The sequence below is a fragment of the Phyllostomus hastatus genome, unplaced genomic scaffold, assembly GCF_019186645.2.
Source record: "Phyllostomus hastatus isolate PE091 unplaced genomic scaffold, TTU_PhHast_1.1 phas_scaffold_501, whole genome shotgun sequence".
Classification (NCBI taxonomy): domain Eukaryota; kingdom Metazoa; phylum Chordata; class Mammalia; order Chiroptera; family Phyllostomidae; genus Phyllostomus; species Phyllostomus hastatus.
The window spans coordinates 8,815,841-8,837,354 of record NW_025334033.1 but is presented as its reverse complement, the minus strand read 5'-3'; the positions used below and the strand labels follow the sequence as shown (position 1 = coordinate 8,837,354).

The 21,514-nt window shown below is 41.3% G+C and overlaps 1 protein-coding gene and 1 pseudogene across 2 annotated transcripts; both read right to left on the bottom strand.

Annotated features, from left to right (window-relative positions):
- Positions 1-151: 151 nt before the first annotated feature.
- Positions 152-18,786, bottom strand: RPUSD2 (RNA pseudouridine synthase domain containing 2). Of its 2 annotated transcripts, XR_006783826.1 has the most exons (4): positions 18,156-18,786; positions 16,592-16,888; positions 14,227-15,904; positions 152-748 (listed from the first exon to the last, which is right to left on the bottom strand). XR_006783826.1 is itself a non-coding variant. In XM_045823526.1 (3 exons), exons 1-3 carry the CDS (start codon positions 18,780-18,782, stop codon positions 15,173-15,175), a joined length of 1,656 nt encoding a protein of 551 aa, XP_045679482.1. In that variant the 5' UTR covers positions 18,783-18,786; the 3' UTR covers positions 10,156-15,172. The 2 variants fall into 2 exon arrangements, 1 of the variants encoding a protein (XP_045679482.1); XM_045823526.1 differs by lacking the exon at positions 152-748 and having other exon boundaries at positions 10,156-15,904.
- LOC123808577 lies at positions 7,814-10,894 on the bottom strand (annotated as a pseudogene).
- Positions 18,787-21,514: the final 2,728 nt, after the last annotated feature.

The window sequence follows — 21,514 nt, the reverse complement described above, 5'->3', positions numbered from 1 at the left end:
AAAACATATTTTATTAACTGTATTCCAACATAATTGTCTTTGTATTCCAACAAACTTAATTTTATTTATTTTAAAACAATATTCTAAAAAAATTAAAAAATTAAAACAATATTCTGAGAAGGGACCCATAGGCTTCACCAAGCACCCCAAGGGGTCTGTCTCTGTCACAAAAAAAAGGTAAAGAGCCTCTCAGGGACTTTCCTAAAGTACCCTCAAGAAACTGATCTTAATCTTTCCCTGAAATAGGCCTTGCTGTCTCTCCCTAAGACCTTTGCAATTGTTGTCCCCACTCCTCTTCCTGGAACAAGCACCCACTTTCCCATCTACCTCTGCTTGGCTGGCTCCTGCTCCTCCTTCAGCTCTCAGTTTACATGTTATCCCCTCAGGAAGCTTCTCCTAGTTCTGCAACTTGCAGCTCCTTCATAGATTCCCTTCAGTTAGTCCATGTGCTTGTTCTTGGTTTAGGACCTTTGGTCCCCTCCTAGATGCTCCTGTAGTTCCTATTTTTCCCGAAGCACTTGCCAGACAGTATTTGAATTGCCCATTAGTGCTACAGCGTCTCTAAAAACTAGTAAGGCCTGCATCATTTTTCTCAGTTTTGCCTGCTTCTTGTAGTGATGGTTTCCTATGGAAAATGGATAGGTCTATCAATGTGTCCAGTATCTACAAATAAAAAGTGAGTCGATTTTCTTCTCAAAGGAAAATCTTCAGCTGTAGAAGTTCTCAAAGTACAAAGCACTGGAAGTTTCTAGAGGGGAAAAAAAGAAATTTTGAGTGGAAACTCACTTTTTTATTCCACATTTCTGTGCCTGTTTTCATGCCTAGTTCATTTGTGGTTTCTTTCATATGAAATTGCAGTAAGACTTGCTCTGTCAGTCGACTTTTTTCATTTATGATCTTCTGATTTATAAAACCATTTTTACATTTTTTCAAAGAGAATCAAGAGAATCAAAAGTAATCAACAACATGCGAGATCATTTAAAAGCCTGGGGGGGGGGACTTAAATTAGTAATGGAAAAAGCTATTCATAAGCTAAGGTAATATGAGAGTTAGAGGTGCCATCTACTGGAGCAGAAGGAACTGCAACACTTGGACAAGGTAGTTCTGCAGGAATAGCTGGCTGCTAGGTTTGGAAAGGTCTCCATTACTCCCCTAAATTTGACAACAAACCACAGTTCAAGGAAACCATCCTCCAACACCAAGGTTCCTCCCCACAAGTCCTATCCTGAACAAGTGCAGGGCTCTCAAACTCTAGAAGATCATTAGAGAAAGATCCATAGCACAGTGAAATGCATTACCAATATATTCCGGCTTTCTTACCACTTCAGTGCCAGGGAATAGCTCTTCATTCTCTGAGTCCAGCTTCAGGGAGAAGACTCATTCTATCTAGATAATGAGATGCTCTGGGAAGAACTGTCCAGTATGTGATTGGTGATGGTTTGCAGCCAGGCAGGCCCTTATGTGTCAGTAGCCCCACTTACAACATAACTCTGAAGGAAGAATTGAAATTAACAATTTTTTTTGGTTTGTCTACAGTTTTATTTAACTCTTGCAAGAAAAACTCAGACTCCAGGCTGCGGGACTTACAAAGATTGACTGTGAGAGGCAGGCAATGACAGAAGTGAGTTCAATCTCTTTCTTACCACTAGTAAGTGTGGACTCACTGGAGGACCATCTCTAGGAAAATAGTCATGACAAGGCCTGGGGAGATTAGAAATGAATTCAAGCTCTTTCTCTGACTTTGCAAGATCAACCCAAAACGTTCTTCTTTGCTCAAATTATTCCTCAAGCTGCATGCTATCATGTGAAAACAACCACTTTTCTATAACAGCTTCTGAAAATGTCTACTGTGCTGAAAATGAAATAATTATTTTTCATATTGAGGAGCAATAGAGCAGAAACTAAAATCTAGTTTATACTAATCTTACTTAGGAAAGACAAAGTGAATAAATGCCAACACACTAGGGGAAATGGGGAATAACACGTGTGATATCCATGGTTTGTATCATCTGTTGAGATAGCTATGGATCAGGGTGTCCAACTCACCACCCAGGATGGCTAGGGATGTGGCCCAACACAAAATTGTAAATTTACTTAAAACCTTTCTTTTGCTCATCAGTTTTCATTAGTGTTTGTGTACTTAATGTGTCACCCAAGATAACTTTTCTTCTTCCAGTGTTCCCCAGAGATGCCGAAAGGCTGGACACCCCTGAATTACACCTTTGCTTCTCATCATTTTGAGGAGGAGCAATGGACCGCATTTTACATTTCAAAATAAGTTTTTGTTTGAAATCTCTAGAATGAAGTAAATCTGGTTTGAACACAACCCCAATAGGGTGAAGTTGATGGATGAAGGCAAGACCTGGGGATATAACCTGATGATTCAATCAAGTTGGAAACAGAAACAACAATTCCTCTTTTGATTGTGATACTATGGAGTAGTAAGTTTTTTTTTAATCCTTACCTGAAGACATACTTATTGATTTTAGAGAGAGAGAGGGGAAGGGAGGGATGGCAGAGAAGGGAGAGAAACATCGATATGAGAGAGAAACATTGATGATAGATTGCCTCTCAAATTCGCCCCTACCGGAACCAAACTGACAACCTAAGTATGTGCCCTGACTGGGAATCAGACCTGCAACCTACCCTTCAGTTTGAGAACAAGGCTTCAACCAACTGAGCCACACCAGCCAGGGAAGTAACTTTTTTATATTTTTCTTTCGGCCAAATAAAAAGTCCTTGACTCTAAGTACTTTTTCCCCCTATGCCTTTCTCAAAGATTATTATCTGAACATTTTTATTTTTTAAAATATTTTTATTGATTGATTTTAGAGAGATGAGAAGGGAGAGAGAGTGAGAGACTGAGAGAGAAACACTGATTGTTTTTCCACTTACTTGTACTTTCATTGGTTGATTCTTATATGTGCCCTGACTAGGGATTGAACCCACAATCTTGGTATATCAAGACAATGCTGTAACCAGCTGAGCAAATCTGCCAGAGCCTGAACATTTTGACTTATATTTATCAATTCTAGATCAAATTTCTTCATAAATGCTTAGGTGTTACTGATGGACAAATGAAGGCTACATTTGTTATGAACTATGACAGCATACCAAGTGATAAAAACAGACCATTAGAAAAGCCCAAGTCATCTCAATGATCAACTTTCTATTTGTAGCTAATATAACTATGAATTTAAAACTCTCATTTTTAAAATCTTTACACAGAGCCCTGGCTGATGTGGCTCAGTGGACTGAGTACTGGCCTGTGAACCAAAGGGTCATGGGTTCGATTCCCAGTCAGGGCACATGCCTGGGTTGCAGACCTGGTTGCCAGTGGGGTGTGCATGAGAGGCAACCACACATTGATGTTTCTGTTCCTCTCTTCCTCCCCCTCTGCCCCTCTCTCTAAAAATAAACAAATAAAATCTTTAAAAAAATCTTGATTGACACAGAAATTTGGTTCCTAAAAAGGGTTTTTTCCTATAGCTTTTTTAAAATTGAAATATCTCCTTGACAGTGGTTTCTGTGTCCTCACTGAAAGGATCAGTCCCAATCAACTCTCCTTTCAATGACTGTCAGTGATTATTCTTTGATTTAACCTAGCAAGTAACAGAGGCAGTTTTTATTCTAGCCCATGACATAGGACTTAAATTTTTTTTTCTGAAACAACAGAAATGGTCCCACAGTTCTTGTGACTAGAAGTGTGAACTTGAGGTATGAGCAGGGAGGCTACAGCTGGGAAAGAAAATGACCCTTTTGTTCTGGGCTCCAGGGGTGCTTTAGGTTTAGATTGTTGCCACCTCTCCATAGTCAAGCTGACCAAAGTCTTTTGCTCACTTGTGTCATTCTAGTCTTTAAAAAATATTTTTCCACCCTGGCTGGTGTAGCTCAGTGGACTGAGTGTGGGCTGCGAACCAAAGTGTTGCAGGTTCGATTCCCAGTCAGGGCACATGCCTGGGTTGCAGGCCACAGCCCCAAGCAACTGCACATTGATGTTTCTCTCTCTCTCTTTCTCCCTCCCTTCTCTCTCTAAAAATAAATAAATAAAATCTTTAAAAATATATATTTTTCCCATAACCATGTGCAGTAATTCTAACAAAGGGTTTTGCTTTTTCCCTAATGTAAGCAATAATGAAGGCACCTGCATTGTAATAACAAACTATTCCTCAAAAAATATGTCACACTACTAGAAAATGTCATTTAGACATTGGAGTTGAATAGCAAACTTGGGGAGGGAAGATTAACTATGGAACAAAAATATATGAAACAGTCAAATGCAGAGCAAAGAGCCTATCCTACTAAAAATGCCAATGACATTAAACATTCCACAAACCCCCATCTGTTGTTTTAGCCTAAAGACTCTATTGTTTAACTTACATAATATTTTTTAAAATATATTTTATTGATTATGCTATTACACTTGTCCCATTTCCCCCTTCCCTCCCCTCCACCCTGTATACCCTCTCCCACCCACTTACCCCCCTTTAGTTCATGTCCATGTGTCATACTTACAAGTTCTTTAGCTTTTACATTGCTCATACTATTTTTACCCTCCCCCCATCTATTTTCTACCTACAATCTATGCTCCTTATTCTCTGTACCTTTTCCCCCTCTCTCCTCCTCCCACTCTCCTGTTGCCAGCCCTCCATGTGATCTCCATTTCTGTTGTTCTGTTCCTGTTCTAGTTGTTTGCGTAGTTTCTTTTGGTTTTGCTTTAGGTGTGGTTGTTAATAATTGTGAGTTTGCTGTCCTTTTACTCTACATGTTTTTTTTAATCTTCTTTTCTTAGATAAGTCCCTTTAACATTTCATAAAATAAGGGCTTGGTGATGATGAACTCCTTTAACTTGACCTTATCTGAGAAGCACTTTATCTGCCCTTCCATTCTAAATGAAAGCTTTGCTGGATAGAGTAATCTGGGATGTAGGTCCTTGTCATTTATGATTTGGAATACTTCTTTCCAGCCCCTTCTTGCCTGTAAGGTCTCTTTTGAGAAATCAGCTGACAGTCTGATGGGAATTCCTTTGTAGGTGACTGTCCCCTTATCTCTTGCTGCTTCTAGGATTCTCTCCTTCATTTTTACCTTGGCTAATGTAATGATGATGTGCCTTGGTGTGTTTCTTCTTGGGTCCAACTTCTTTGGGGCTCTCTGAGCTTCCTGGATTTCCTGGAAGTCTATTTCCTTTGCCAGAATGGGGAAGTTCTCCTTTATTATTTGTTCAAATACGTATTCAATCTGTTGCTCTACTTCTTCCCCTTCTGGTACCCCTATAATTCGGATGTCAGAACATTTAAAGATGTCCTGGAGGTTCCTAAGCTTCTCCTCATTTTTTTTTTGAATTCTTATTTCTCCATTCATTCCTGTTTGGTTTTTTTGTTTCTTCCTTCTGGTCCACTCTATTGTTTTGAGTCCCAGTTTCCTTCCCATCACTATTGGTTTCCTGTGCATTTTCCTTCATTTCTTTTATGGTAACCTGCATTTGTTCATCTAATTTGCGACCAAAATCAACCAATTCTGTGAGCTTCCTGATCACCAGTGTTTTGAACTGTGCATCTGATAGGTTAGCTATCTCTTGGTCGCTCAAAAGGATGAGTTCTGGGGCACTGATTTGTTCTTCTGTTTGAGCCATCTCTCTCTCTCTTTTTTTTTTTTTGGTCTGGTGGCTCCTGTTACAGTGAGGGGTGGAGCCTTAGGTGATCACCAGGGCTGGGCACCCCTGTCACTAGATTGTGAAGTTGTATGTGAGGGCGGGGTTGAGAAGGAACAATGGTGGTAGCTCCGTTTTCCGAGGGACCTCAGTCCCTTCCCTGCGATCCTGGGTTGCGTGCTCTGCCCTGTTCCACAATCGCCGCCTCACTGGGTCTGCCAGCTGCCGCTTGGGTACTCAGGGTCCACCCGCTGCGATCTTGCACACCCTGGATGCCTTACGCACCCAACTCTCCCTGCTCTCAGAGCCTCAACCCGTGCCTGGCTGCTCATCTCTACTCCTCCTACCAGTCTGGATGAACAGGTCTATTTCAACTTCTTGGCTGTCTGACTTCCATTCAGATAACTTTTCTGTCAGTTCTGGGTGTTATTCTGCCTCTAAATTGTTGTTGTTCCAATCTTGGTTGTGCGTGGAGGTACGGTGCATCCACCTATGCCTCCATCTTGGCTGGAAGTCTGGTTAACTTACATAATAATTCTTACTAATAACCCAAGAAGTTAAAATTTTCAAAGTGACAAAAGCAAACTGATAGAGCATCCTTAATTATTGGCACACTATGTTATCAAGTCACGTTCCTGGGTTGCCCTGGTTATTAAATCCCCAAATTTTAAATTATTCTATATCATTCTGTAGAAAACTATATGTAAATCCGATTCAATATTTTGGCTGTGTTTCTCCAACAGGGATTTCCAAATCTATATTTGAAAATCCAGCCTTTGGTTTAGATTTATGATAATCAGGTAAGTACAACCGACTCAAAATTCCTTACTGGGAGGAAAACCTAGATAACAAGTTAATAATGGATTCAGCCTCAAAAGGATAATCACCATGTCAAAGACTACACATTCCTAAAATTTAAAAAAATGATTTATGTTGTATAGCCAAGTTTCATAGCATGCATATATGCACATATATACTTATGTGTATGTACATTATATATTCACATTTCCATTCATCTAGTAAGATCCCATATTCAAAAGTTTTATATCATGCCCTGGGCAGTATGACTCGGTTGGGCATCGTCTGGCAAGGCAAAAGTACACGAGTTTAATTTCCCGTCAAGGCACAAGCCTGGGTTGTGAGCCAGGTCCCCAGTTGGGGCAAGGCAGCTAGTCAATGTTTCTCTCTCACATGGATGTTTCCCTCCCTCTCTTTCTCCCTCCCGTCCTCTCTCTCTAAAAATAAATAAAATCTTTTGAAAAACCAGTTCATTGAACAATTGAAAAAAATAGTTCATATCACAACATATGAAGAAGAGGTAAGTAAGCAGTACAAAGCAATTTACTTTCTCCTAGAAAAGTAATGTCATTTCTACGTTTTAAGAAAGCTGATAATTTGCTCTTGTGACACTAGGTAGGAATGCTGAACTACTGCCTAGCAGCTTTATTTAAAAATAAAGAACATAAAATGTTTAGATTGACCATTACTTTTCTCCATATATTGGGGAGATGGTGGGGGTAGAAAGAGGGGAGAGAAAAATCAGTAACTTTTCAAAACTGATGATCTTTACCAGTTATCAGAACTGGACTGAATTTCATTACATTTTAGACTTGAATATCTCTCAATAAAAATCATGAAGGTGCTTAAAAGTAAAAGATTCATAGTATGAAGCCTGAATAATGACATTGCAAAAACAAGTCAAGATTGCGCACAAAGCATCCAAGAATATCGCTGTGGTTTTACCTTGGACCTACAACCATGGTCTGTTGCAAAAGTAGATCATACACACAAGGTAGAAAAAACATTAAATGTTTAGCTAAAGGCAGCAGTTCTTTAAAAAAAAAAAAGATTTTATTTATTTATTTATTTTTTAGAGAGGTAAGGGAGGGAGAGAGAGAGAGAGAGAGAGAGAGAGAGAAACATCAATGTGCAATTGCTGGGGGCCGTGGCCTGCAACCCAGGCATGTGCCCTGACTGGGAATTGAACCTGCGATACTTTGGTTAGCAGCCCGCACTCAATCCACTGAGCTATGCCAGCCAGGGAAGGCAGCAGTTCTTTTAAAGGGACATCCCCAGCAATCCAGTGAGTAGTAGAAGGTAAGTATATTAAGCGCATGACAATCCTGAAAAATATGATGTCTTATTCAGTAGAGTCATCCCCGACTATATGACTATAATTTCCTCATGATCCCCAACCTCAGCCACCTCCACATCCCCTGAAGGCTCCTTTCTTCTTATAATTAAAGTTGCCAAATTGCTACTATATTTCCCTCTAGGAGGATTATAAATCTGCCTGACATCCCTTTTTGGTCCTGCTGGAAATTTCTTGGTGGTAAACCCAAAAGTTGTATCTTCATCAGCTCTCTTTTGACTGATTTCAACCTTCTGTGTATTTCCAGGGTAATGTTACTATGCTCCTATAGGAGGAGGAATGTGGAAGAGATCCTTGGTTAAAACATTGGCATTCTTTGTTATTTTTAATGCAATAACTTTAATCTTGTTCTCTTCTGTTTATAAGGCCTTGCCTGTTTTACCCTGGAGGGCCAAGTGAAGTTGTCTGATACAAAACTTTAGACCTTGTGCAAAGCAATGTAGCCTAATTTTAAAATCTTTGAGCTCTTCAGCATTCAGTTTGACTGTTAAGAAATCTGGAAGTTTTCAGTCCAACTGCTAGAAGCTGTATGACAAACATTACACATAACTGAACTGCAGCTTGGGTTCTTCATTACCAGGATTCTCCCCATTTTCTGCTTCTTCTGGAGGGAGAGGCATAATAATATGCCTCTCCAATAATATGACTCCAATAATTTATTTTCATTCCTTAAAGTTCTTTCTAGCTTTTCCTTGTCATCACAAAATAAACTCATCTCCACCAACAGTTTCTATACTTCCAAATATATATCGGGACTTCCCACTGAAATAGTCAAAGAGCTGAGGTTAGGGCGAACCTGCTCACAGAAATAAGCCAGACTTTGTAGAATGCACTTTTAGAGAAGAGGGGCACTGTCCGCACTGTAAGAGCCTGGCCACACATTCGGGATCTGATGGATTGAATGTTCCAGGTCAGCTTGGTTAGCTACCAACTCTGTAAGTTGCTGTCTTAAAGAGTTGTAACCCAGGATACTTTGTTCATGAATAGGACAGACTCTTCCCCAGTCACATCTTCTAGGACCTGTTTGGATTCAGTTCATCTAAGTTCCTTTACTTCCTCTGTTAAGACTTCATCTGGTGTGGGGCGGCGGGGAGGGGATGGTGGTCATGGTAGGGTGAAAATGGAGACAAATGTATTTGAACAACAGTAAAAAAAAAACCAACAAAACAGTCTTCTGCAATGCTTAAACAAAGTAGGCATGTGAAATGTATAGAAAAAAAATAAGTTTAGCCCTAGCTGGCGTAGCTCAGTGGGTTGAGCGTGGGCTGCGAACCAAAGCATCGCAGGTTCGATTCCCAGTCAGGGCACATGCCTGGGTTGCAGGCCATGGCCCCCAGCAACTGCACATTGATGTTTCTCCCTCTCTCTCCCTCCCTTCCCTCTCTAAAAATAAATAAATAAAATCTTGAAAAAAAATAAATTGTTTTAAAAAAGAAAGAAAAAAATAAATTTAAGTATTAGTCTCAAAAAAAAAAAGACATCATCTGGTAAAGTCTTAAATTTTGTGGAAAGGATTATGATTACTCATTCTCTAACAGTGTCCTCTCCTTGAAGGATTTGGATGAATAAGCCACCTAAAGTCCCTTTTGCATCCATTTAAATAAAGTTAACAGGTCTTTGTTCATTAAGTTAAATTCTGCAGTCATCTGCTTGCAAAAGTTGGATTAGCATATTAGCTACTGGGAACTTTCCCCAGTGGCAAACTGAGGAAACTCTTTAATTTCTTGTTAGTGAATTGATACATCTTGATCCTCACAGACAACTAACTGTGCATTGATAACAAAAGCATCTAATTCTGGAAAATGTTTAAAGATTTTTGATATAAACTGAGCTACTTATCTTTTTACCTTGGCACCACCTTTCACACCCTCCAGTATCACAGGATCAGCATCTGTATGCTGGCCACTTGCTTCGTGCCATTGGCTAGGATGCCGTAATAGCAGTAAACCTCCTCCACAGCCAGAATGGTGAGCAACAGGCCCAGGGCCCCCTCCTGTCGTCACTGTAGCCCTCACTGGTGCCTCCATTGTCTCCAAAGTTCTCAAAGCCTTCGAGCCACACTATTATGCTTCCAGCTGCTGCTGCTGCGTCACTTTACTAGGTAATTCTTAGTTGTTCTGATGTAGTTAATAACTGATCAAATTGCCGTTTGTGAAAACATGAACAAACTTCAAATGAAGAGAGTATGCAAAGGGTTTAGAGGGGAAGAAGTAAAATTATCTCTCTCTGCAGATGACAGGAAAAAATACAGGTGCTTTAAGAACACACACACACACACACACACAGCATTAAGCTAATAAATTCAGCAAAGTTGTAGGACACAAAATCAACACAAAAATCAGTTATAATTCTATACACAAGCAATGAACAATCCAAACAAAATTAAGAAAACAATTCCATTCAAAATAGCGTCCAAAAGAATAAAATATTTAGGATTAAAATTTAACCAAGGAGGTATAAGACATATACACTGAAAATGACAAAACATTGCTAGAAGAAAATGGGATATCAAACTCAAAAACTTTTGTGTATCAAAGGATATAATCACCAGAACAAAAAGAACCTGCAGAATGGGAGAATGTATTTGCAAATCACACATCTGTAAGGTTAACATCCAGAACATGTAAAGAACACATACAGAATTCAACAAAAACAACCCTACTAAAAAATGCACAGACTTGAATAGACATTTCTCTAAGTGATATACAAATGGCCAAGAAGCAAATGAAAAGATGCTCAATATCACTAATTACCAAGGAAATGCAAATCAGAACTACAATGAGATATCACCTTACACCCATTAGGATGGTTACTGCTAAAAAAAATAAAATAAAATAAAATAAAATATTAAGTGTTGGTGAGGATGTGAAAAAATTGGAACCCTTGGTCATTGTTGATAAGATTGTAAAATGATGCAGATGCTATGGAAAACAGCATGGAGATTCCTCAAAAAATTACAAGTAGAATTTACTATATAATCCAGCAATCCCATTTCTGGATATACATTCAAAAGGATTGAAAGTGGGATATTTAAGAGGCATTTGCACAACCTTGTTCACAACAGCCAAAAGGCAGAAGCAGCCTGTGTCCATAGTGAATGAGGGATAACAAAATTTGGCATACACACACGGCGCAGTATTTATTGTTCAGCCTTAAAAAAGAAGGAATCCTGTCACATTACAACCTGGATGTACCTTGAGGACATTATGCTAAATGAAATAAGCCGATCACAAAGATGAAAGTGTATGAGTTCACTTCTATGAGTTATCTAAAGTAATCAAATTCATAGAAACAGAAAGGAGAACAGTGGTTCCCAGGGCCTTGGGGTAGGAGGGGAAAGAGGAGTGGTATCGAGTTTCCGTCAGCTGAGAAGAAAAAACTCCGGGGATCTGTTTCACAACAATGTGAACATACTTATCATTGCTAAACTGTACACTTAACAGTCCAGAGTAGTAAATCTGTGACATGTTTTTTACCACAATAAAAAACTAAATTTAAAAAAATCCTATCACCCTCTTTTGTAGGAATGAAATCAAAGCAGTGTGGCAATGGTGGAGGACAGACACAGAGATCAATGGAAAAGAATCAAGAGTCCAAAAATAAACCTATACATCTGTCGTCAATTGATTTTCTACAAGAATGCAAAGATCATTCAATGGGGAAAGAACAGTTTCTCTAACAAATGGTGCAAGTGGGGTTGTGCTGCCCTCTAGGCAAAATTCCAGAGGCAAAGGTTTGGGGATAAAGGAAAGGAGTCTTTATTCAAAAGCTTCACAATTTTGGAGTAACAGCTTTCCACATGCCTTAGTCATTTAAACCTATCAATTAAGGCTAAGCTCTTCAATTCTTCAGTTATAGCTTTAATCACACCTATTAATTAAGGCTAAACTCTTTAACACCTGCTTTCTCCTAGTATTCCCTCTATTTTAATTATCTTATTTCGATAGGATTAGTTTACAAACTAGAACAATGTAAGACACAAAAACTACACAATTTTGGAAGAATGGCAGGCTTTTGTCTCGAAGGTTGTTCCCTCTATAAGATACCCAAAGAAGAATAACCCTGCCACCCTCTGACTGGCCAGCCTGATCCTAGGCTGCATCCGGAGTTCCTTCCCATCCAAAATACAGTCCATTGGGAAACACTGGCAGCTGCAGGATGTTCATCCAGACATCCCTGAAGCAGAAGGGAGAGCCTGAGAGCCCTTCTTTCATTTCAAATCTTCTAGTCCATAATTCCACTCTGGAGGCAATTAGCTTCTCAGCCAATTCCATCCTATTCTGTTTACCATTGCCTCAAGCAACCTTCTCTTAAGGCTCCTCCCTGCTCCCCTGCCACCCCACGCCAGTGATCTGATCAGGTATCTGTATCACCAAGCAAAGTGGATATCCACATGTAACAGAAAGAAGTTGGACCCCTATCTCACACCACATACAAAAATCAACTCAAAATGAATCAAACACCTAAATATAAGAGCTAAACTATAAAACCTTTAAAAGAAAATACAGAGGTAAATCTTCATGACCTTAGATTTGCCAATAGATTCTCAGACAATTACATCAAAAACACTAAAAATAAAAGAAAATGTTGGACTGCACCAAAATTACACTTGTCAAAGGCACAGGAAACAAAAGCAAAAACAGACAAGGGAGACTACATCAAGCTAAAAAGCTGGACAGCAAAAGGAAGCAATTAACAGAGTGAAAGGCCACTTACGCAAGAAAATATCTGCAAACCATCTTTCTGTTAAGGGGTTAATATTAAAAAATATATTCCCAGTCAGGGTACATGCCTGGGTTGCAGGCCATGACCCCCAGCAACCACACATTGATGTTTCTCTCTCTCTCTCTCCCCACCTCCTTTCCCTCTCTAAAAAGAAATAAAATAAAATCTTTAAAAAAATATATAAGAAACTTCCTCAATTCTATAGCAAAACCCCCTCCAGCCACAAATAAGACAATTAAAAGATGGGCAAAGGATTTGAACAGATTTGTCTCCAAAGACATACAAACTAGGCTCAGAGAAGTTTTAGGTTGGTGAGCAAGAAGGCATCCACATGCCCAGGTGGTGGCATCTACGGGGTCAGAAGCACCTGTGCTCAACACCCTTCCAGACCTTACCCTATCTCTTCACCTGGCCATTCATTTGTATCCTTTAATATCCTTTGTAATAAATCAGTAATCTACCAAGTAAACCATTTCCCTGAGTTCTGAGCCATTCTAGTAAATGATTAAATCAGAGAGGGTTGTGGGAACCTCTGATTTATGGTTGGTCAGAAGCACACAGGTGACAACCTAAACGACACCAGCAATGTGGGACTAAGCCCTGAAATTGTGGAATCTGACCCTCTCTCCAGGTGGATAGTGTCAGAATTGAACTAAACTGTAAGACACCTCCTCACTGGTCTAAAATTATTCCTTGGTGTGAGGAAAACTCCACACATTTGAAGTATAGAGTATTCTCTAAGTAGTGGGTAAAGGAAAACAAGATTTTTTTTTTCAGGTATCTAACAAAGTCAAGCACATAGAAACAGAGAGCAGAATGGCGACGTCACGGGTTGGGAGCAGGGGAAAATGGGGAATTACCATTCAACAGGTACGATGTTTCAGTTATGCAGGATGATTGAGTTCCGAAGATCTGCCATACAACACTGTGTTTACAGTTAACAACACGTATTGTGCACATAAAAGTTTGTTAAGGGACAGACCTCATGTTAAGTGTTCTTCACAACAACAAAAAATTAAAACTTTTGTGAATAAAAGGACACTATCAACAGAATGTACAGACAACGTACAAAATGGAAGAAAATACATGCAAATTATTTATCTGATACTGGTCTTATATCCAAAATACATATGGAGGTCTTATAACTCAACAACAAAAAGGCAAACAACCCAATTAAAAAACAGTCAAGACGTTTCTCCAAATACATAAAAATGGCCAATAAGCACAGGCAAAGATGCTAGACATTATTAACCAATAGGGAGATGCAGATCAAAACCATGAGATAACACTCCACTAGTCTAACTATAATCAGAATAACAGAAAATAAGTATTGGTGAGGATGTGGAGAAACTGTAAATATGGTGTGTAGTCCACAGGAAGGTAAAATTGATAGGGCAACTGAAAGAGTTAAAAGATGTTAGTTTCTATCATAGTTGACAGGCTTAAGGGATTAATGCCTGTGGGAAGCTGTCATTCCAGGAACTGGAATGCAGGATATACAGGACTCCAGGTTGACGAGCAATTCAACCCTTGTGCCCCAGGGGCCTGCAAACTACATCTCTGAGCCCTGGTGTGCCAGGGAGGGAACATGTGTGTGGTAGATAAAGAACTGTTGATCAACAGATAAAGAAATACTAGGAAGGTTGCATCCAGACTGAAACTCTTATCTAATTAACCTTTTTTCAAATCCTTTACCTACCCTTTTCTTCTTCCCATAAACAGGTGAGCTTGAGATGAGACGTTAAGACTTTTTTGAAGGTACACAGTCCACTATCTTCTCAGACTGCCCGCATCTAAATAAAGTGCCCATAAAGATTCAGTCCTTGTCCCTACTCAGTGGTTGTGGTGGTGACAGGCAGCACGAATGCTGGCTTTTCCGGTTTCAAAATGGCTCAGCCACTATGGAAAAGTTTCATGACTCCTCAAAAATTTAAACACAGAATTACTATATGACTCAGCAATTTTACTCTTTGGTACAAAGAACTGAAAATACAAATTTGAACAAAATTTGTACACAAATTTGTACACAAAAACATGGCCAGTATAATATACCCCTACAACGGAATATTCTTCAGCCATAAAAAGGACAGAGGTACCGATGTATAATATAAATTGGATAAACCTTGAAACATTAGGCTAAGCAAAAGATGACAGACACCAAGGAGTTCTCTTATTATATGATCCATTTGTTTGAAAAGTCCAGAATAGGCAAATCCATTGAGACAAAAAGTAGATTAACTGTTACCAGTGACTGGGATGAAGGGGAAACAGAAAATGACTGTTACTGGGTATGGGCTTCCTTCTGGGTGATGAAAACACTTGAAACCAGGAAAGAGGTAATGGCTGCACAACATTGTGAATGTGCTAAATGCCACTAAACAGTATGCCTTAATATGGTTAATTGTATATTATGTAATTTACCTCAATTTAAAAAAAAAAAAAGGCAGTAGGAAAACCAGACATGAGGTATCTGGTAAGAAAAAGGGAGATATTTACAAACCAAAAACTCCCTAAACTCTAGCTGAAGGAGGTAACAAGTATAAGCAGTTCCTTTAAGAATCCAGCTTCACTCCTAACAGAAAGCTTGAGTACTACTCCATGAGGTCAGTTCCTATTCCATGGCTTCTTTCCATAGGCCACAGGTCTCAGTTCTCTTGCCAGTCATCCTGTGCCCAGGTAGGCATGGGTGAAGAGTACTCGAATCCTGGTCCTTTATAGCATAGGGCATGCAAAAACATCACAAGGTCCTGGGGCAAGGGGTCCTGTCGCACCAGTCGGCACTCTGCACAGAGCGGGTCTATCTCTTGATTCACATCTTTTTCAGCTGCCTTCCCTGGTGCCAGGGCCTTTGTGTCCAGATCCTGAGGGGCTGCCTCAAGTATTCCATCCATCTGTTGGGCAGATGAAACCAAGCCTTCAAGGTGGTCCTTGCCCAGCTCTGAGGAGGGAGCTGTGGAGTCTGTGAGTGCTGAGGACAGGTCACCTTCACAGAGATCTATCACATCCAGGCTCTGTTTGGCTTGGTGCTCTGCCACAAGGTCCCGCAGCAATTCCTCATCCGTCTTGGGAATGTGGCCACCCTGGCCCCGGGAGGGACCCCAGGCCACTGAGTTGTAGATGGGGTCATTTAGGATGGGGTGGCCCAAGAATTGGAGGTGGACTCGGATCTGGTGGGTACGACCTGTGAGTGGCCGACACCGCACCACACTGGAGTGGCCGTTGTAGCTCAGTCTCTGAAACACTGTCTCACAGGGTTTGCCCCGAGTATCTACACGACACACCCCTACCTTGTAAGACACTACCAAGATGGGTTCCTTGCAGGTTACTTCCTCAGCGGGGAACTCCCCCTCTACCCGGCACACGTACTCCTTCTCCAGCTGCACAGGAGGGAAGAGGCAGAAAATCAGCACAAAGCCTAAAGTCATGAAACCCTGACCCTCTGCAAGTGGTGAGGAATACACTAGTGCCAGACAAGACGATGCAAATCCCAGCTCCACCATTTGCCAGTTTTGTGACTCAGAGTCCATTACTTAGCCTCTTTAAACCCATTTAACTTGTCTAGAAAAAGTGAAATTAGAAAAGCTTTTATCTCAAAGGGCTGTTATAAGGATTCAGAAAGTTAGACTTAATGCATTTGGTACTTAGCCTGGTATGCAGTAAGCACTCAATAAATGTATCAATCAGATCCACAATTACAAGTCTCAAGACCACAATCACTATCATTTAACCATTTTACCCAAGCCTCTTCCAATTGTATCCACAATCTTTCCACCAGGTAGGCTCTCCCCACAATCTCAAAAACCTTGCTCAGCCTGTCAGCACTTTAAAACATCAAAAGGGCAAAGTACCAAGAGAGGCAGTGTATGCCATCTCTAAAAATCTCTTGACACATGAGATATTAATAACCTGTTTTTGGCACTTTAGGCATTAACCTCCCTGAAGGTAGGACACATGGCCAGATCAAATACAATGGCCCACTTCAGCTAGGACTCAGGGACACCCTTTTGACACACAGCATTTGTGAGCCCAGGAAGAGACCTGCATGAGACAAAAGCCAGGCTCACCTGCCGGTCCCGAACTTGCTCATGTATTCTCTCCGAAACAGCTGCTGTCTTGGCAAACATGAGGACCCCAGAGGTAAGGCGGTCAAGCCGATGCAGTGGGTGTAGCTCCTTCAGTTGGTGCTCCTTGCCCAGGATGAAGATGACCGTGTTGTGTCGGAAGCGGCCACAGGGGTGGACAGGAATGGAAGAAGGCTTGTCTACAACCACCACATCTTCATTCTCAGCCAGCAGGCGGACAGGCTCTGCCGTGACTGGTGGCTCATGCCTGTGCACTGTGTTCCGCAAGAAGTCATTGTCCTGCCAACGACACAGGCAATTGGTCAGCCCCGAGGCCAGCAATCTGTCATCAGTCAACTTCACACACAGCCTCCTGTTATTTATTGACACAGAAGAATGGTCACAATATGTCCTTACACAGAAAAAGCAGTATGTATAGTGCATTCTCATTTTGTAAAAATTCAGACACACAACACAGGCAGAAGCAGGCACTGGAAAAAAGAACTAAAAGGATATACCCAAAACATCAATGGTAATATCTCTGGGTGGTAGGATTATGGATGGTTTTTGATTTTGCTTATTTGTATTTTCTCTATAATGTTATATTCAAAAGATAAATATTTGTCTAAAATAGAGGAAAAAATCTCCATAAATCATCACTTTTCATGACCTTCAAGAAATAACACCAAGCATTAAGTCCAGAGATCTGAGCTCTAGAGCTAGATTCCCCACAGGCCCACTGCAAGTCACTTCACCTCTCTGGGTCTGTTTCCTTGTCTGTAAAATGTGAAGGCTAGACCAGATCTGTGCTTTTCAAAAGTGGAATGGGGGAGAGGGTTCAAACCACCACCCATTCCCCGAATGCTGAAATCTCCTCCTCTCCTCTCACAACCTGGTGAGCCAGTGTTACTGACAAGGGTGTCCAGTACCTCTTAGCTGTGAAGGAATTTTAAAGAAGGGTCAAAGCACGGGGCTAGGCAGCTTGTCTTTATCCCTGACAGTTCACCATTCAGTCATATCAGGCTCTATAGTAAATAATTGAAGTAGTTATAAGAACACAGGCTTTGGAGGCGACACCGTTGCCTTACCTCTGCAAGGTTTACCTTAGTTTCCTCACAGGTAAAATGAGGTGGCAATACATACCCCACAAGGCTGTCGATAAAATTAAATATTAAGTACTTAAAATGCTTAACTCTGTACCCAACATAGTAAGGAGACATAAACGATAGCCTCTACTATATTATTTGTACAGACATCCACAATGCAAAAGAGAGAGTGATCATTGTCAGTGCCAGTGGTACAAGGCTGCTGCATGAAAGGAGCCGCAGGAATTTCAACTTCAGTCCTTTGGAAACAAGAAAAGATTTTTTTGAAGCACTGAGTTTTGAAGCGCTGAGGCTACTTGTGGAGATGGGGTGAGAGGAGGGGGCTGAAAGACTTTTCCAAGTGAAAGCGAGAAAGCTTCGGAATTACTCCGATTTTACTCCAGTACCTATGCCCTACTTGCTCAGAAAAAAACCCTGCCCCTTTCCTCGCTCCCTTCCGGCCGGCCCTATCAGGACTCTACCTTGAGCACAATGCTGAGGTCCTGTACCGGCTCCTCGTTGAGGCGGAGACGCCCTGCTCGGACCGCAGCCTCGTAGTAGGACAGGGGCTGGGCTCGGAACTCGGTGCTGAAGACGTGCAGCAAGCTGTGACCCACCCAACGGCCTTTGCAATAGGTTCGGAAGTCAAAGTAGTAAGGCCGCACTTTGCGCAGGCCGCCCTCGAAGTAGTAGCTGGTCTCTGCAAAGTGCTCATCGCCGAAGCTCACCCCTGCCCGGCGCTTCTTCGGGGGCGGCACCACGCGCTCCCCGGTTGCGCCCCGCCGCTTCTTCCGCTTGCCTGGGTCCTGCGGTGCAGCCGGGGCCTGCTCCTCGCTCCCTGTGGCCTGCTGCCCGTCCTTCGGGGCCAGCTCCACTCCCCGGGCCGCCGGCTGCGGGCGCCCTGGGGGCGGCTCACCCCTCGCGACGCCACCCGTGTCTCCGTTTTGCTGAGCCGGAGCCCTCAACCCGCTCGCTGCCTCCGCCTCAGTCGAGAGCGTTTCCGCCATCGGGCCCCTACGGCCACTGCAAGTCCTGGCAAAGCGTAGGCACCGCAAGTTCAAACACTCCTGCATGCGAATCGGGAGCCATCTAGGGACGCCTAACCACATAACCACGCGGGCTCTACTCCTGGGTCGCAATCTGAATACGTCACTCAGCACCAGCCAATCCTGAGGCCCAGTGCCGATGTGGGGACTGAAGAAAGGGAGTGAGGGGAACGAGTTGAATGAGTTGAGAGGCCAGTTGAGAGACTGTGAGACTCAACAAAAGCATTGATTTTATGTAGATATACTCAAAGTTCCTTGGGTCTGGAAAAGCTCCTGAAAAGAGATTTATTACTTACTTTAGAGAGAGGAGAAGAAAGAGAAACAAACATCCATGTGTAAGAGAAACCTGATAGGCTGCCTCTCCTATGTGCTCTGATCGGGATCAAACCCGCGACCTTTTGGTTTAAGGGATGATGCTAGCTAGGGATCTTTTGTTGTTGTTGTTGTTGTTGTTCATTGTTTTTTAAAAGATTTTATTTATTTAGTTCTAGAGAGAGGGGACGGGACAGGGAGAAAGAGGGAGAGAAACATCAATCAGTTGCCTCTCCTATGTGCCCCAGCCGGTACCAGCCAGCAACTCAGGCATGTGCCCTGACTGGGAATCAAACAAGTGACCTTTTGCTTGGAGGAATGATGCCTAACCCATTGAGCCACACCAGTCAGGGCTAATTGATTTTGTGAGAGTGAGAGAGAGGGGGGAGAGAGAGAGAGGTTGATTTTGTTGTTCCACTTATTTATGTATTCATTAGTTGCTTTCTTGTACATGCCCTGACTGGCGATTGAATCTGCAACCTTGGCATATGGGGAAGATGCACTGACCTACCCAACCGACCTACCCAACCACGGCCACATTTGTCCTTTCAAATTAGTATGTTTTGTTTCTTCGGATAAATACCCAGGGGTGAAATGCCAGGTCATAAGGTAGTTCTATTTTTATTTTTTTGAGGAAACTCCATACTCTTTTTCCTTAGTAGCTGCATAAGTTTACAAACCCAGCAACAGTGCATGAGGGTCTCCTTTCCTCCACACCCTCACCAACACATTGTATGTTGATTTATTGGTACTAGCCATTCTGACAGGTGTGAGGTGATATATCATTGTAGTTTTAATCTATATTTTCCTGATGAGTAGTGATGTTATGCATTTCTTCATGTGTCTATTGGCCATCTGTATGCCCTCTTTGGAGAAATGTCTATTCAGGTCCTATGCTCACTGCCCTTAGCTGGCTTCCCAGCATGAGAAGTCCCTGGAGAGGAGGAGATCACCATGGTTTCAGCTGTGCAAGTCCAGGATCTGGTTTGTGGTTTATCCAGCACACACACTAATTACTCAGAGAACATGGGTGAATCACTGAGGTTACCAATTTGTCAATCTTCAACTGTAACTTTAAGTTACAAAATATATTCCATTCATGCCTACTGTTAAAGACACCCTTATCAAGATATCTGAAAGGCGAAATTTGAAACCAAGATTTTGTTTGGTGAGCAGGGAATCAGACAAAAAGGCACAAGTGAGTTGAGAAGCCATGGAATAGTTTGATGAAACACCACAAATCTGGGTAAGTGCTCCTTTCTATGAATCAGGTGCTGCCAGATTCCTGTTATGTATAGGGTGGTAGTTGGAGGACTCTAAGGATCCTTCAGTGGGAGATTCCACTCTGCCCATTTATTCTCTGTAAATAAGCACCATCAAAATCTTGCCTTTTAGTTGCTCCTTTGTTTTGTAACCTCCTTGCTTTTCACTTCCTTCTATTTGCATATTCTAAGGATGGTTATGAATGTAAGCAAGGGAGTACCTTGTAGTTACTTTCACAGGTTGGTAGTTGTTAACACCATAGCCATATTAATTGACTTTGGACACATCTAGAGACTAGATCATAAGCCAAGTTATTTCTACTGATGGTTTTTTTTAGAAGTAACCAGCCCTGGAAATTGGGGATTTAGGGGTGAAGAAGAGTTGCATTTCAGCATATTGATAACCCCTAAAAGATATCAAAGGTCACCTCGTTTTATTTTTTAGTATTTTTAATCCTCACCTGAGGAAGTATTTATTGATTTTAGAGAAGAAGGGAAAGAGAGAGAAAGAGAGAGGGAAACATGGATCCATTGCCTACCTGAAGCACCAGGGAACAGGGTCCTTGACCTGTAACCTAGGTCAGGGCAAATATTATATTTTGCCATGTATAATGTACATTTTTTGCCTAAGTTTTTGAGGGAAAAATAAGGATGTGCATTATACATGGGTAGTACTAATTCCATATATATGTATATATATACATAAATATTTTAAATTATTTTATTTATGCATTAAAAGTAACTCTAGAAAGCAATAACAATATCTGTATGTTCAAAAATAAATGCTAAAATTCTTTTATAATACAAGAAACAAGTATCTAAATATAAATAAACAAATAATTGAATTAAAAAATTAAAATGAAAGATTTTTTCCCTGAAAGTTTGGGCCAAAAAACATGAGTGTGAATTATACACGTCAAAATATGGTATTTGCCCTGACCGGAATCAAATCTACAACCTCTTGGTGTAGGGGAGGATGCTCCATCAACTGAACCACCTGGTCAGGGCAAAGGCCATTTCCTTTTAAAAAGTGTTTTTGACACTCTCCTCCCAAGACCACTGTCTCCTGTATGTACTCTGACCACACTTCTGTCAGATTCTCTGTAACTATTTTGTGTTATTTGTAAAGTTGTCTGCCCCTTGGCGCACCAACTTACACTAAGCTGTAAAGACCTCTGGAACCCATATCTAGTCTATGTCTTAAATTCCCGTCTAACACAA